Below are 15,258 nucleotides of genomic sequence, written 5' to 3'. Positions count from 1 at the left end.
CTCTCCCCGGTCCACTGGCCCCCCAGCCTCTACTTCTCTCTGAACTTCTCTCCCCCCGCTGTCTCTCTCTATCTTTGCCAGTGTCCCCCACAGTTTCTCTGCCTCCGTGTCGGTCTCTGTGCCCTTTGCATCCTTGTCCCTGGCTCCCCCTGTGTCTTCGCCCCCAAGTGCACCTTTCTCTGTGTCTCTGCCTCTCTCTCCCTGGTTGTCCCCTTTTCTCTCTTGGCCTGAGCCTCACTAAAATTCTCTCTCCGTGTCCCTGTTTTGATCTCCCCGTCCTGTGCGTTTCACTACCCTGGATCTCGGAGGCAGCGTCTCCGGAATTGTTTCTTCTGGTGTTTCTAGGTTTCTCCCAAGGTTTCCTAACTTCACTGGTGACATTTTGTATAAATCTGGATAATTCTTTGTTGTATGGGGTGAGGATGAGGGCTGTCCTGTGCATTGTTGGATGTTTGCAGCATCTTTGGTAGTAGTGACAACCAAAAATGTCCCCAGATATTACCAGAAAGTTCACCTGGGGGGGCACAATCGTCCCTGGTTAAGAATCACCTGTTTCTCTGGTTCTCTTTCTCTCCCCACGTAGCTCTTTTTGCTCTGGGTCATTGTACAAGCCTGTCTCTGTATGTCTCTTTCAGTATCTCTCTCCCTGTATTTCTCTGTCCCTCCTTCTCCCTCCCTCATCACACCCCAAAGTCCCTTCTTTTTCCCCCCGCCCCAGGACCTCACCTGTCACCAGCAGTTCCAACGTATCACTGGGGTGGGACCAGACACCCAGATTCCAGCCTGGATTCCGGTAGCAGCAGTGGTAACAGCCTCCCTGGGCTGGGGTCACCTCCTCCAGGAAGAACTCTGCCAGCTCCATGGACACATCCCGGTACAGCACAGGGGTGATCTCTCCAGACTTGAAGAGTGCAAACCGCCAGGCAGGTTGAGGTGCCTGGCACCTCAAGGTCACGTTGACCCCAGGGGTTACAATTGCAGCAGGCTGAGCCCCCAGCCATGGCTTGGGGTATAAGGCTGGCGGGACTGAAAAAACAGGGCTACTGGGGCCCTGGGATTCCTGGGAGCCTGAGGAGATGGGGTGGGGAGAGAATCAGCTGGGGCAACCCCTGCCTCTTTCTCATCCTTAGTTTCCTGCTTGTAAAATAGGGGAGATGCTGGACCCCAGTCAAAGATTGTCAAGACTAGCTGCAAATTAGAGTAGCAGGGCAACTCCTGAACTTTACTCCATGGTTTTTAAACGTAATGTCAAGGGATTGGGTCCCAGAAATCTGTACTTGTAAATTGCTCTTCAGGTTATTTGTAACAAAGTCAACATATTTCAGTGGTTGCCAAAACTTGCTATTGATTTGGGTAAAAAAAAAAAAAAAGTGGTATCCCTACCTCAGACCAAATTCCAGACCAAATGCCCCAAAACCAATTCCAGGTTAATTAAAGACCTACATTGTTTTATTTTGTTTTGTTTTACTGTAAAAGTATTAGAAGAAAATATAGGAAAGTATATTTGTCTTGGGAAGAGAAAGCTATCTTAAAAAATAAAACAAAAAATTCAGAAGAGACAAGGTTAACTAATTTGATGACTGCAAAATTTTAAAGCTGTGTATGAGAATAGACAGACGGAGCTAGAAAAAAAGCTATAGCACTGGCAGAAAGGACTTATTCATTAATCCCATAGATGAAGAGTATAGAAAGAAATCCTAAACCCAGCCCAGTTGAAAACTGGACAAGACATATGAACCAGGTAGTGCACAGAAGAGGAAGTCCAATGGATGAAAACACATGGGGAGGGGGTAAGTTGCTTAATGTTACTGGTAATCATTAAAAAAAAAAATTAAAACAACAGTAAGATTTTTTTGCCTATCAGGTTGTCAAAAATTAAACAATGGTTTATATTCTGTTTGGGTGAAGATATGGTGAAACAGGTAGTTAGGTACACTTGAGTGCACCTTTTGAGAAGGCAGTTCATCCCTTTCTATCAAAATACACAAAGGGCATGCCCTAATAATTCCACTGTTTCACCCTAGACAACTGTACATATGTGGGCACAAAAAGCTCACGTTGGAGTACTCACTGAAGCATTGATTAGGGTGGGGCTGGGAGAGGACACTGGAAACAACCTAAATATATATCAAGAGGGCCAACAAACTAGAATCCAACCATACAATGGAAAATGTTAAATAGCAGTTAAAAAAATGTAGAGTTCGTTATAATAATACGGAAACACCTCCAAGAGAGATTGTAAAGTGAAAAAATGTAAGATGCAGAACAGTGTGAGTCATGAAATATCAATTTTGCCTTGGCAAGACAACAAAGAAGTATATAAATACATGTATGTGTCTGAATGCATGGAAACTTTTTGTAAGGATTCAGAGCTTATTTAAGGAAGATGAGGAAGGGGAAGAGGGAGGTTATATGTCCTTTGGGAATCATTTTTTAAACCATGAATATATGTTAGCTTTATCATTTAAAAAATAATAATTTAAAATAAATTGATAGCTAAGGTATCGTATCAGTGGTTTTCCGGGCGATTCTTATTTGAAGTTGTAGTATCATGAGGGAGGTTTGAGAGAAAGAGATCTCACCAACTGGAAAACCTGGAAAGAAACTCAAGGCTATCTCAGGGTGGAGGATCCTACTCTTGTGGAAATGGGCTTCCAAATGGGGGAGTTAATTTAGCATTGCCTGAGGTCCTATTTCTTGAGCCCTGCACTATGCCAAGCTTTGAGTCAAGGGTTTTACATATGTGATTAAAAAAAAATACTTTTATTTTTTAAAGTAATCTCTATACCCAACATGGAGCTCAAACTCACAACCCCAAGATCAAGAGTTGCATGCTCTACCAACTGAGCCAGCCAGGGATGATTTTATTAAATCCTCACAACAGCTCATTTCACAGAGAAGGAAACTGAGTAGCAAGCAGCGTTTTGTTCAAAGTTGTAAATGAATAATATGGTGAGAGTGGGGTTCCAGCTTAGGTCTCTTTAGCTCCAAAGTTCATGGTCTTCACTACTCACCTACACTGGTCACTAAAGGGAGTAAGATATGAAGGAAAGAAAGGAAGGAGGGAGGGACGGAAAAGATGGAAAAAGGGAGGAGAGGGAGGGAAATATGGAAATCTGGGATGAGTTTGAGCACCAAAATAAAATCTGAATAGTTGGAAATGGGTTGTCAGCAGTTTACAGGTGAATGGATGGGAGATATTACTCACCAGTTGAAGTGAGGTCTGCATGACACAGAGGCCCTGTAGAAGGTGGAGGAGCTAAGTCTCTTCAAAGTCCTAGGCTTCTCCCAGTCCTACCTCACTGCAAACTCAGACATCTAAATCCTTCCTCTGAGAAACAGGAATCTTACCCATATGTCCTCTCTCAGTAGCCATAACTCGGGGCTCTTAATCCCCACCTACTTCACAAGTCTGGCCCCAGCCCCCTCTTTCCTCTACACCCAGTGATCAGACCCTTGGACTCCACCTTTTCCAGGAGACAATAATTTGAGCCCACAATGTCTCCTCCCCGGGGGTCAGGAGTCTGGGTCCCCAGCTCCCTCCTTTCCCAGAGACCCAGGTGTTCTGGCTTCATCCTCTTCCTACATCAGAATCTAGGACTCTACACTTGCTATCCCCAGGAGTTCAGGTCCTTCGCACCCTCCTGCCTCAAGACCCAGAGAATCCTGCCCCCACTCTCTCCTTGTCCAGGAACAGGAATTCAGGACCCATGTGTCCTTCTGTGTTAGGACCCAAGGATCTAAGTCCTGTCCCCTTATTCTGGTCTAGAATTCTGAACCCTCAGCTAGTGCTGCCTGACCATCCGGCACCTCCCTACTCAGGGTGTCCAGGTCCCCAGAGCCTGTCTCTGCACCCCAACCAGCCTGGGACCCAGGGAGAAGGGGGTGGGGTGGCTCACAGAGGGTCAGCAGCTGGAGGATCAGCACCAGAGCCATGGTGGGCAGATCTTGGCTGGAGCAGAAGCGGGAGCCAGGGCTCAGCTGCCCTCTCACTTCTCAGGAAATGCAATGTCAGAAAGTCAGAGCCAGAGCTCTGTTTAAGGAAGGGCGGAGGGAAGTGGGGGCCTCTGGGTTACCGTGTCACAGCCCCATGGTGCTGTGGAAAAACCTGGGAGAAGGGGCAGTCATAACCAGTTGCGTTCACCAATTAAACTTAAAAAAAAAAAAAAAAAGACTTAAAAACTGGCACCTATTATGTACCAGACCCTGTGCTGCGCTATTCTGGGGGCACAGAGAGGACTCAGACCCCATTACTGCCCTAGAGCAGCTCCTAGTCTGATGTAAAGACAGAGGCCCACCCGGTGAGTAGAAAAAAAAAAAAAAAAAAAGTGAGCTACCCTAGAGGTCACATATGGCATTGAGAGAATCCACAGAAGACACCTAACCCTTCCGGGACGAGAGTTAAAACTTCCAGGAAGAACGGATTTTGAGCTGCGATCTCAAATGATAGCTGTCATTTGTCCTCTCCCGGCCTCCGTTTCTCCATCTGTAAAACGGGTTTTCATGAGCAAACTCTAACACGAGGACTGTTGCATTGCGCCTTGGATGGGTCGCAGCTGGAAGACGGGGAGTACGCCTCAGGCTTTGGCTCCTAGGCGAAGAGACCGGTTTGCACTTAATTCTGCGTTTTCGCGGCCGCTTTAAGACAGCTGTTCTGCGCCAGTACGCACGCGCGGACTCAGACGGCTGAGGCTCGCGCGCGGGGACCACAACTCCCAGAGCGCTCCGCGTCCTCGTCCCCGCCCTGGACCGGAGTGCCGTGCCAGGGCGCACGCGCAGACTCAGAGAGCCGGGACTCCGGCGCGGGGACCACAACTCCCAGAGTGCTTCGCGTGCTTGCCGCAGCCACCGCCTCCGCCGCGACCAAGATGGCCGGGAGTAAGTGAGGGCGATAAGGGCGCGCGGGGTCCGGCGGTGCTGGGGCTGGGGCACCGCGGAGCCTCCGTGGAGGCGGAGGGCTCCGGGCCGGAGGGGGACGCCGAGGTCGCGAGAGGGCTCCTCCGGGGCGGGGGCGGCGCGAGAGGGTTAGAGGTCACCGGGGGCGTCCCCTGCAGGAGTGACCCTCCTCACCCGCCCCCCCAGGACTCGCCACCTTCCTCAAGGATGCCTGGGCCAAGGAGCCGGTGTTGGTCGCGTCCTTCACCATCGGGGGCCTCGGTGCGTGAGCGTGCATCACCCCCACCCTCCCCCAAGGTCCCGTCGCTCCCCACGAGCGTTCCAGTACCCCTCAACGTTCTGTGGTCCCCTCGTGTGTCGGCACCCCCGCGACGGCCCCTTGCCCACCCCATCCCCGATATTTTGACCCCTTCACGAGCCCCCTTCTCCCCACCCCGTACACACCTACCCAGGAGGTGCACGATCCCCCAGAGGAGAGATCCTCAGCCCAGGCAGGCTGTGCATTAAAAACACCTGAGCGACAAAAATGTCCGAATCCTACCCACTTTTTACCCTCGGCCGCCCGCCACCCCGCACGTGCAGTGTGGAGCTGAGTGGGGTGGAGGTGGGCTGCGGAATCCTATCCTGTGAAAATCCCCCAGGGGTTCTATTGACGGCCCCTGTTCTAGAACAGGGCTGCTCCCACTTTAATGTGCGGGCGGTCTCGTTAAGATGCGACTGTCATTGTATAGGTCTGGGATGGGGCAGATCTCCCGGGTCCCCAGATCTTGTCGGTACCGCTGGTCTGTAGGCCACACGCCGCGGTGAGGTTCTAGAGCAGTTGTCCCTTAGGGCAGCCACGGGCCGCACTGGCCGCTGAGCGCCTGAAACGGAGCTCGCCTGAATTGAGCTGGTACACTTTTCGCTCTAATGCAAAGTACACACCGGGTTGCAGAGAGTATGACAAGTCTATAAAATATCTCCGCTTCTTTTGTGTTGATTATATGTGGAAATACACACATCCAATACACCAGGTTAAATAATTTTAGAAATTCATTTGTATCTTTTAACTTTATTTTTAATGTGGCTGTTAGAAGTGTAAAACCAAATACGTGGCTCATGTCTTTCTATCGGACAGTGCTGGCCTAGAACATTGCTTTTACCCCCTACCCCTGCCCCCCCCCCCCCCGGCTCCCCCCCCCCGGGGCCCCCGTAATTTCCGGGGAAGTAATCCCTTTTCCACCCCCCCCCCCCCACCCCCCTTTCCTCGGTTTGTAACAGTTCGTTATTCCTCTGGAAGATTCCCAAGACACTGCGCTCGCCCACCACCCTGTGCTCCCTGACCACCTCTACACTCATGTACTCACTCCATGACCACCCCCATGTCTTCCCTCCTCTCTGCCCTCTAGGTCCCATGTTTCCTTGAATTGCTGGCTCCCACCCCTCTCTTTCTGCTGATAAATGGGGATCCCGGAATGCCAAGGGGGTCTCCTGGAGGGGCAGGACCTCCCTGCTCCCCTCCTCCCATGTATTTGACTCATAGTTTGCTGAAGTTCAGCTTCTTCTGCCTTCCCCTCCCACCCCCGCCTGAAAGCCACCTTCCCACGGGCCTCACCCATCTCTCCACAGCTCTAATTCTGCCCACCCTCAGCCCCTTCACCAAATACGCCACCATGATCAACCAGGCCACGCCCTACAACTATCCAGGTGAGTGGGAGCTCGAGGGCTGGCCCCAAGCAGGAGTGGGGGTGGGGTAACCTCCCTGTGCTGGGGGAGGAATGGTCATGGGCAGGTCTTTCCTCTGCAGGAGTCTGAGAATCTGCAGCGTGGGCTGGACTTTTTTTCTTCTTCTGAGATCTAATCCGTGTGCCCTGAAACTCCTTTCCTGTTTTTGCACTTTTGAGTTTCTGTTGTCGTTCCAGATTTGTATTCCTTTCTGGATTTTTGTCATTCTGTGTCTGCTGTTCCGTGCCTCTAGGTCTCTATCTCCCTGCTTCTCTCTGTGTCCCCTCTCTCACCTCTCCCCTGGGGTCCCCCTTCCTCTTTGAATATGAACTGACAGACTAGCCTTTATGGGCCTCCCAAGATCTGCTGGTCTCAGTGGCCCACCCTCCTGCCCCACAGTGCCCCTCCGAGATGATGGGAACATGCCTGACGTGCCCAGCCACCCCCAGGACCCCCAGGGCCCAAGCTTGGAGTGGCTGAAGAACTTGTGAGCACCCCCGGTGACATGGAGGAGGCCCCTCCCCTGAGCCAATAAAATGTGAAAAGCAGCCCCAGAACCTGAGCTTGTGTGTGATCAGAGGTGGAAACAGTAGAGAGTAGCCAAGGCGTTTCTGGGGGTCAGTTTATTGGGGGTGGGGGTCAGTCAAAGGGGGGGCTGGCTAGGGTGGGGTAGGGCAGCAGTCTGTCTGGCCCCCGAGAAACCCAGCTGGAGTCCAGGGCCTCATCTGCTTCGAAGCCAAAGTCTTCCTCGACTTTAATCTGGGGGAGAGAAGGAACAGGCGTGAGCAGCCCACTGGCCTCAGTTCTGGCTCCTCAGCTTCCTCTGTGCACCCGGGTGAAAACCCCAACACTCCCGCCTTCCCTTCCCCCATGGTCCCTGACCCTCCCTCCCCCCTCTGCTCCAACCTTCTCCCCCAGCCTCCTCCAAGTCTCTCTCCTTTTCCACCCAAGCCCTCACCTGGCTTTTTCCGGCTTTTTCTCCTTCCCTACCCACCCCAGCCCTTCCAGCCCCACCTTTCTCCAGCGGTCCCCAGCCCCGTCCCCAGCCCCCCAGCCCTGAGCCTGCGAGCTCTGCAAAGCCCAGCCCCCACAGCACTGTTGCCAGACCCAGGAGCCCTGGTCCCACCTGCACTGGGGCCAGCTCTGGGGTCAGCACAGCTCCTGCTCGGCGTCCGTCCCGGGGCACTCGCCGCCTCTTGCGTCCGCTGGGCCCCTCAGCCGGGGTCGGGCTGCTGGGCTCGGGGGGTGCGGGCGTCCTTTGGGGCGGGGACAGCCCCTCTTTCTCTGGAGGCTCGTTCTCAGCGTTGCCGGGGGTGGGAGCATCTGTGCCCTGGCTGCCCTCGTCCTGGGGGGAGAAGGGGCAGCAGGGGAAGACTGTCCTAGTGCCCAGCCCCCCAGCCCCAGCCCGCCGGGAGGCCGTGCTCACCTCCAGGACGATGGCGAGCTGGCTGGTGCGGTAGTCATCACCGTAGGTGTCCAGCACCCTCATGAGGAACCTGTGTCCGGAGAGAGCCCGCCAGGGGCACAACCTCAGCGTCTGGTGGTGGGGGAAGGGGTACCCCACAGCCCAGCCCCAGCTCCGAAGCCAAGGTGGTCCTGGACCTGTAGACCCAGAGGATTTGGAGCTCCCAGGTCTGAGTCCTGGGTGCCAAGTACTTGAGCAGCCGGTGGGACCCTGGGCCAGGCAAGGGGACCTCTCTGCACCTGTTTCCTGCTCAGTCGACAGGACAGGACAACGCTGAGCGGGCGCATCGCCGTGAGGGTGACACTGCCGCTAGCGGGGGCATCTCCTAGTGCTCCGCGTACGTCCTGGTGTCAGCCGGTGTCCTTATCCGTAACCGGAGGGCAAGACAAAGATGGGCGCAGAGCACTCCTGCAGGTGCTACCTTCTCTGCCTCCCCCGGTCCCCGCTTCTAAGAACCTCGGGGTTTGTTTTTTTTTTTTTTAAGATTTTATTTATTTGAAAGAGAGAGAATGAGAGAGAGGGGGGAGGGTCAGAGGACGAAGCAGACTCCCTGCCGAGCAGGGAGCCCGATGCGGGACTCGATCCCGGGACTCCAGGATCATGACCTGAGCCGAAGGCAGTCGCTTAACCGACTGAGCCACCCAGGCGCCCAGAACCTCGGGGGCTTTTAGCTCTGAATGCTGCCTGGCAGCCAGCGCCTGGGCGGGGCGCTTTACATGCAGTCTCTTTCCAGATGAGTGTGTGCACCTGCTCTGCACCACATGTTCTCAGTGCTGGCGATACATCGGGGAACCACACAAAAACCCCTGAGCCTCCTGAACTCGGGGGACAATCAGCAAGTCAACAGAGTAAGCTGGAAAGTAGGAAGGAGGACGCATGATACTGGAAGAGGGCTGGAACCTCAAAAGATGGTGGGGGATGCCTCATTGAGAAGGTGAAGGAGTGGCAGAAAAACATTTCTGGCAGAAGGGACAGCCAGTGCAAAGGCCCTGAGGTGGGAGCAGCATGTGTGCGGTGTTCTTGGTAGAGCAAAGTGTGACGGGTCCTCTGACACAGGGCCCTGTTGGCCGTTGGAGGATAATTCTGGCTCTGACTCTGGTGGGACCCCATGTGGGGTTGGGAGCAGAGAAGTGACTTGGTCTGTCTTATTTTTTGTTATTTATTTTTTACTTTTGAAAAAAGAATTTTTAAAAATTTGTGATGAGATACACATAACATGCCACTTGCCAGTTTAACCATTTTAAGTGTCCAGCTCAGTGGCATTAAGCACATTCATGCTGCTGTGCAACCATCACCACCATCTGTCTCCAGGACTCTCTGCATCTTCCCAAGTAAAACGGTCCCATTAAACAACTCCCCACTCCCCTGCCCCTAGCAGCCACCACTGTGCTCTCCGTCTCTGTGAACTTAAGTCCCCACACGAGTGGAATCACACAGGACTTGTCCTTCTGTGACTGGCTTACTTAGCACAATGTCTTCACCGTTCGTGGTGTAGCTTCCTTTTTAAGACTGGATGGTCCTACGTGTGGACCACACTGTTCATCCATCCGCAGATAGATGCTCGGATGCTTCCACGTTTGGGCTGCTATGAATACTGTTATGATCATGGGCGGGCACGTCAGTGGCCCTGCTTTCCACTCTTCCGGGGGATATACCTACAAATGGAGTTGCTAGATCATATGGTAATTGTTTTTAAACTTGGGGGAAGTGCCATACTGTTTTTACACAGTGGCATGTCTTACATTTTAGAAGACCTCCTGGCCACCCCCCGAATTTCTGGCAAGTTCCCAGGTGGTACCAAGACTCCTGGTCCAGGGGCCACACTCTGAGATGCACGGGGCTGAGCTCCAGATAGACTGTTCAAAAAACAATCACCCTGATTTGTATGGTTAGGGGAAGCTTAGCACGTGCAGATCCCTTCCCGAACTTTCAATGTTTTAACCATAAAGGCCAGTCTTCCCTTTCATAAACTCTCTTGGTTTGACTGAGAGAGAGAATCCTGGCTAACGGTACAACCAGGAAAAAAGGTTCACCCAGAGTGTTGCGGCAGGAGCCTCAGGAGGGTCAGGGAGGCCAGGGCAAGCGTGGCAGGCGTTGGGCAAGTGGCCGAGTGCCTTGGCCCAGGGTGCTGGGTCCTGGGTCTGTTCTGAGGGTGCATCAGGCGAGGAGATGAGAAGAGAGAGCAGCAGCTGGGAGGGTTCATTCTCTGACGTGGAGCGGACCGGGGGCAGGGGGCGAGGTCAGGGTCAGCTGTGCCTGCGTGTGACGTGACCAGAAGTCACTGTCCAGCAGGCGGCTGGCAAAGGGCACAGAGTTCAAAGAGCTGCAGACAGGATTCAAAGGACCACGGTGCTGTGACGCTCTGGACATAGAACCCTCTGTGAGGACAGAAACGTCCTGTTTTGGCCACCTGTCGCTGTCGCGGAGCCCCTGCCACGTGGTGACAGCCACGGAGGAACTTTCTGAGGCCGTTTTGGTTTCGAGCTCAGTTGCCGAGGTTAGTGCTGAGCTACCACGCGGTGAGCGCCACCGAGGAATGCAAGTTTCAACGTCCTTTTAGTTGGTCTGGGTAAAAATCTCCACTGGTGGCTGCAGAGCACATGAACAGAGGCCAGTGCAACCGAGGAACGGGATTTTCTATTGCACTCCAGTGAATTAAAATTTATTGTGACCAACGTTAAGTTTGAATTTTAACGAAGTCTCGGGTTAAGTCGCCACCTGCGGCTACCAGCTGGAGAGCGGAGGTGTGGGGGGGGGGGCGGGGGGACCCAGGGCCAAGCCCTGGGGTGCTGGAGCGAGGAATGGCCAGGAGGAGGCAGTGAGAGCAGGTGAGTGAGGGACCTGGACACCAAGGAGGTGCCTGACGGCGGGCGCATCCTGTGGGTCAGGTGAGTGCATGCCTGAGGACTGGCCGGGTCACAGCGCATTCCAGACACGGGGACACGGCGCGTGGCGGGAGGCTCCGGGCTGGGCTCCTCCCATGAGCTCCTGTTCAATCCTCAGCAGCCACAAGATTTGAGCCACCTCCGTGAGACGGGAAATGGGCTCAGAGAGGGAAGCCGCCTGCTGAGAGTCACACAGCAAAACTGCTTGAAACCAAGCGTGGGACTCTACATCCTGAGCTTCTGTTCTGCTGTGCGTCCCATTCAAAGGGAGCGCACCTGCCTCCCCGCCCTTGCTCAGCCCTTCCCACAAGGCCTGGGTGGACAGGAAGCAGGCAAGAAGCGCGAGAGGTGGTGGAAACAGCAGCTGGAGCAGAGGCACGGGGCCCAGGGGGGCATGCAAGGGGTTACCTCCGCTCCTGCTGAAGTCTCCGTGTTATCCTTTGCACCTGATGGAGCCTGTTCAGGACCCGCTCGTTCACCTGCAGGGAGGCAGGAGGAAGCACAAGTCACCTGGACTCCACTCACTTGTTCCATGCGTGGTGACTGGAGCCCCGGCGGGGCCCCAGGGAGCCAGCCACAGTGCCTCACATCCTCCGGGCCTACTGCACCACTCCTTCCCTACTCGGGCCCCTCCTGCTCCTCTCCCTCGCATCCGCTGCACCCAGCCGGCCTCCTCTCGTCCTGGGGGCCTTCCCACACGCCTGCAGAGCTCCCGCCCTCAAGTCTGACCTCAGAGGTTACCTGCTCAGTAGCCCACCCCGACCTCCCGCCACACTGCAACACCCCCTCCCTCCTCAAGCCCCCCACGTGCCCCCCGTGCACCCAGCCACGCCCCTCTGCCTCAGCTTCCCTTGTAACACTCCTCGCCACCTTCTAGCCTACCCACTTCTGCTGCTCCCTGTCTCCCCCACCAGACCGTAAGCTCCAAAGGACACCGATTGTGCCTGGGTCCCCATGCCTTGAGCAGAACCTGGCGAGGGGGTGCGGTGCTCCATCAGTATTTGCTGAACGTGTGACTTCCGCCGTGCCAAGTGCTGGGGGGACACCGCGCAGGCCCACTTGCTGGAGATTAGGCAGGCGGTGGCTACTTTAGGTCCAGCAGAGAGGTGTGTGGGCCGAGTCACGAATGAGCAGGTACTGCCCCGGGTCAGAAAGACCTGGGTTCAAACCCCAGCCTGCCCCTTTCAGTTGTGTGACCTTGGGCGAGTCACCTAGAACCTCTCTGAGCTTGTGTTTGTAAAACAGGAATAACACCACCCCCTATTCCTGATGGGGTGGAATAAGCAGAAACTCAAATACCAGCTCTATTTGAGCAAATAATGGAGTCCCTTTGGACCCTGGTATCCACGTGTCAAACGGGGCTCGGGGTCTCTGCTGCCATTTCAGGGAGTGGGGGGGGGGCGGAGAGGCAGCAGGGCGTCCTGACACATCCTGTGTGTAAAGCCCAGGGCAGGCCTGGCACACAGTGGGTGCTCCCACATGACCACGGTCACCCTGATGTCACCACCCGTGTACTGGGAAGCCCTGAGAACACAGGATGCCAGGGATGAAATATTACTGCTACCGTGGAATTCACGTGAGGAGTCTCCAGGGGACAAGAGCTGAGGGGGTGGCTGAGGAGGGAAGTAGGTCGGGGTGAGCGTAGGACGGGGTGGAGCCAACAGCCACCTAGTACAAGACGCAGAGCATCTAGTTTGCGTAGGTCCCATCTGATTTGTCTCCCTACTGTCTACTACACCTGTGTGCGTACCGGACGTGAGACCACGTGGCAGACAGCGTGCTGCGAACGTTGTAGCTGTCACTGGCTGCCCGGGAGCAGCAGCTGCTGGGGAGTACCTTTTCATACACGCAGCTCACCTGCTTCAGGCACTCCCCCTGTCCCACTTCCCACGTGGCCCCCTCCGACATGTCAAAGCAAACGTCTGTCCTGCTCCAGGCAGCCTGATGCGCTCCTCATCCAAAGAGGGCTTGAACGTCCGTCCTTGTTCTCCACCTGCTCTGTCTCCTGACCCCTGCTCCAGCTCAGACCCCCACCGTTAGGGGTTGGATGGTGTCCCCCAAAAAGGCACGGAGTCCTAACTCCCAGTACCTCAGAACGGACCTTCTTCGCACATAGGGTCTTCACAGGGGTAATCGAGTGAAACGAGGTCAGTGAGCGGACCCGTGTCCTCATACAAGGAGGAAACTGGGGCACAGACTGGCACACCCAGGGAGAACCCCACGTGAAGGTGAAGGCAGAGACCCACCAGTCGGGGAACACTGACGAATACCAGCAACCACCGATGCAAGGAGAGACGCAGGTCGCAGATTCTTCTCCACACCCCCACCCCTCCCCCGGCCGTCAGAAGGAGCCAGCCCTGCTGACACCTGCTGACAGCCTGATCTTGCACCTGCGGCCTGCAGAGCTGTGACAGGGCATTTCTGTTACTTAGCGCCCAGTTCGTGGTCCTCGCTTACAGCAGGCCTAGGAGACTAATACAACCAAGCTCAGTCTTCCAAACACCCAGCCCTGACCCTGTCCCTCCCCCGTCTGAAACCTTCCAACAACTCCCCCTCACTTAAACAACAAACCCAAACCCAAACTTCACGCCCTGGTGTTCCCGGCCTTTCAAGATCTGGTCCCTGCCAACTGCGCGCTCCTCATCCTCACCCAGGAAGCCGATGCAGTGATGCAGCTGAGAGAAACCGCGTCTGGGGCAGGAGCCATGGGGATGGAGAGCAGAAGGATCCAAGGGAGACCCAAGCGGCAGAGTGGTCAGGACGTGAGGGCCTGATGTGAGGGGTATGGGAGCCCTGAAACCCTGATTAGTGGGGAACGTGAGGGGCACCTACAAACATCAGTGAGCCGATCTGGGTCGTCAGGGCCGCTCATAGAGCACACGGCTCTGCAGAGGCCTCACGATGCCTGACACATAACAGGTGGAGAATAAATGAAGGAAAGAGTCACCCAGCTAGATAAAGAAGGCTGGCACGTGGACAGGCAGAGACCTGAAATGGGTAATTTTGGCCAGGGGGCCCCAAAACGGGGGAATCCGCACTCACCTACCTGCTCGATCTCCCGGCAGCGCCGCCCTAGCGCCTGGTACTTCCTACGATTTAGTTCGCGCTGGCGCCGCCGCTGGCCGCGGGCGGCCTCCTCTTCTTCATCTCGCTCCCGGAGCCCCGAGCCACCCAGACCCCCAGACACGAACTCCACTTCCGTCTCCAGCTCGCTCTCCAAGATGTGACCACCGAACAGCGGAGGCAGTGCCAACTCCGAGCCTGGCGGCGCTGAGAACTCTTCAAAGCCCACAGCTGCCATGGTCCTGTAAGGTCAGGGGGTTCAGGGACCCTGAACCTCTGGCCCCTAGCTCCCTCCTCCATCAGACCCGGGAGTCCAGCCCCTCAGACCCAGGAGTCCAGGCCCCCAGCCCCTCCTCCCTCAGACCAGGAGTCCAGACCCCTAGCCCCTCCTCCCTCAGACCCAGGAGTCCAGACCCCCAGCCCCTCCTCCCTCAGACCCGGGAGTCCAGACCCCCAGCCCCTTCTCCATCAGACCCGGGAGTCCAGACTTCCAGACTTGTTCCCCGAGAATCCCAGGGAATTCAAGCCCCCATCGCCTCACTCAGACCCGGGAGTCCGGGCCTCCAACCTCGTCATCTCTCAGATCCAGAACTCCAAACCCGTAGCTTTCTCCCCCAGGATGCCCGAGTACAGACCCTGGTCCCTGAGAGCGCTGAACGAAAGCAGTTGCCTGCACTACACTCCCCACCCGCCCTCAAGTAAAAGTGCAGACGGCTATACGTGATGCGCCGCAATGCCTTTTGGGAGTGGTAGTTTTCCCCAAAGCCACTCACCCCTCTCTCTGCTCCAGTTCCATGTCTCCCGCTCCGGGCGCCGCGGGTCTCAGGCCGTCCAACCTCGCAAACCTCTACGTTAAGTCCTTCGCAAAACTACCTGTCCCATCAGGCTTCACGCCACGGCATCCGGGACTTAGCCGCTACGCCTTTCGGGACTTGTAGTTCCCGGCTTCCGGCTTCGCTCCCCACCCCCTCCCCTCCCGAGTCCCGCCCGGCTTAAAGGCCTTGCTTTCTCGTCTCACTCCTTCCCCAGTCGTCTGAGTTGCCCCCGCCTTTATTCTCGTCTCTGCACCTTCTCGTCTGGTTAAGGCGATTCCCCGCTTAGCAGGGTTAGTCCTTGGCAGGCCGGCAGGCCGGCAGGCCGGCAAGTCCCCTCTCGTCTCCTCCTTACCGCTTCTGCGCATAGCGGCAGGAGCTAATAAAGTTGTTGTTCCAAAGGCGGCCGGGAATGACGAGGGGCGGGAGCCAA

General features: G+C 55.5%; 3 protein-coding genes across 7 annotated transcripts in view; 1 reads left to right on the top strand and 2 right to left on the bottom strand.

Annotated features, from left to right (window-relative positions):
• The window catches only part of OSCAR (osteoclast associated Ig-like receptor), a 5,379-nt gene extending 1,386 nt beyond the window's left edge, over positions 1 to 3,993 (bottom strand). The window contains exons 1-3 of one of the 3 annotated variants that reach the window (XM_021682387.1): positions 3,900 to 3,993; positions 3,209 to 3,241; positions 727 to 1,068 (exon numbers count right to left, since the gene is read on the bottom strand). In XM_021682387.1, the coding sequence (XP_021538062.1) occupies positions 727 to 1,068; positions 3,209 to 3,241; positions 3,900 to 3,936 (412 nt within the window). In that variant the 5' untranslated portion in view covers positions 3,937 to 3,993. The remainder of the gene's footprint in view (positions 1 to 726; positions 1,069 to 3,208; positions 3,242 to 3,899) is intronic. The other 2 variants (XM_044922009.1, XM_044922010.1) reach the window with 2 other exon arrangements.
• Positions 3,994 to 4,791: 798 nt separating this feature from the next.
• On the top strand, positions 4,792 to 7,100 carry NDUFA3 (NADH:ubiquinone oxidoreductase subunit A3). The gene is made up of 4 exons (XM_021682395.1): positions 4,792 to 4,878; positions 5,083 to 5,157; positions 6,505 to 6,582; positions 7,000 to 7,100. The coding sequence occupies exons 1-4, from the start codon at positions 4,869 to 4,871 to the stop codon at positions 7,089 to 7,091; spliced, it is 255 nt and encodes an 84-aa protein (XP_021538070.1). The 5' UTR covers positions 4,792 to 4,868; the 3' UTR covers positions 7,092 to 7,100.
• A 114-nt stretch (positions 7,101 to 7,214) lies between these two features.
• On the bottom strand, positions 7,215 to 15,174 carry TFPT (TCF3 fusion partner). 3 transcript variants are annotated; one of them, XM_021682391.2, is made up of 6 exons: positions 14,787 to 14,987; positions 13,997 to 14,255; positions 11,359 to 11,429; positions 8,027 to 8,096; positions 7,727 to 7,945; positions 7,215 to 7,359 (listed from the first exon to the last, which is right to left on the bottom strand). In XM_021682391.2, the coding sequence occupies exons 1-6, from the start codon at positions 14,807 to 14,809 to the stop codon at positions 7,240 to 7,242; spliced, it is 762 nt and encodes a 253-aa protein (XP_021538066.1). In that variant the 5' UTR covers positions 14,810 to 14,987; the 3' UTR covers positions 7,215 to 7,239. The 3 variants fall into 3 exon arrangements, with proteins under 3 accessions (XP_021538066.1, XP_021538064.1, XP_021538065.1); XM_021682389.1 differs by having other exon boundaries at positions 7,227 to 7,359; positions 7,727 to 8,096; positions 14,787 to 15,174; XM_021682390.1 differs by lacking the exon at positions 14,787 to 14,987 and adding an exon at positions 14,582 to 14,697 and having other exon boundaries at positions 7,227 to 7,359; positions 7,727 to 8,096.
• Positions 15,175 to 15,258: the final 84 nt, after the last annotated feature.

This window comes from Neomonachus schauinslandi, chromosome 16, assembly GCF_002201575.2.
Source record: "Neomonachus schauinslandi chromosome 16, ASM220157v2, whole genome shotgun sequence".
Classification (NCBI taxonomy): domain Eukaryota; kingdom Metazoa; phylum Chordata; class Mammalia; order Carnivora; family Phocidae; genus Neomonachus; species Neomonachus schauinslandi.
This window is presented reverse-complemented; position numbering and strand designations above follow the sequence as displayed.

Coding starts and splice junctions, on each gene's coding strand:
- NDUFA3 (XM_021682395.1), top strand. Junction 5,158..6,504: donor CTTCACCATCGGGGGCCTCG/GTGCGTGAGCGT, acceptor ATCTCTCCACAG/CTCTAATTCTGCCCACCCTC. Junction 6,583..6,999: donor CACGCCCTACAACTATCCAG/GTGAGTGGGAGC, acceptor CCTGCCCCACAG/TGCCCCTCCGAGATGATGGG.
- TFPT (XM_021682389.1), bottom strand. CDS start 14,809: ATGGAACTGGAGCAGAGAGAGGG. Junction 14,256..14,786: donor GAACTGGAGCAGAGAGAGGG/GTGAGTGGCTTT, acceptor CTGACCTTACAG/GACCATGGCAGCTGTGGGCT. Junction 7,360..7,726: donor CAGAGCTGGCCCCAGTGCAG/GTGGGACCAGGG, acceptor TCTCTCCCCCAG/ATTAAAGTCGAGGAAGACTT.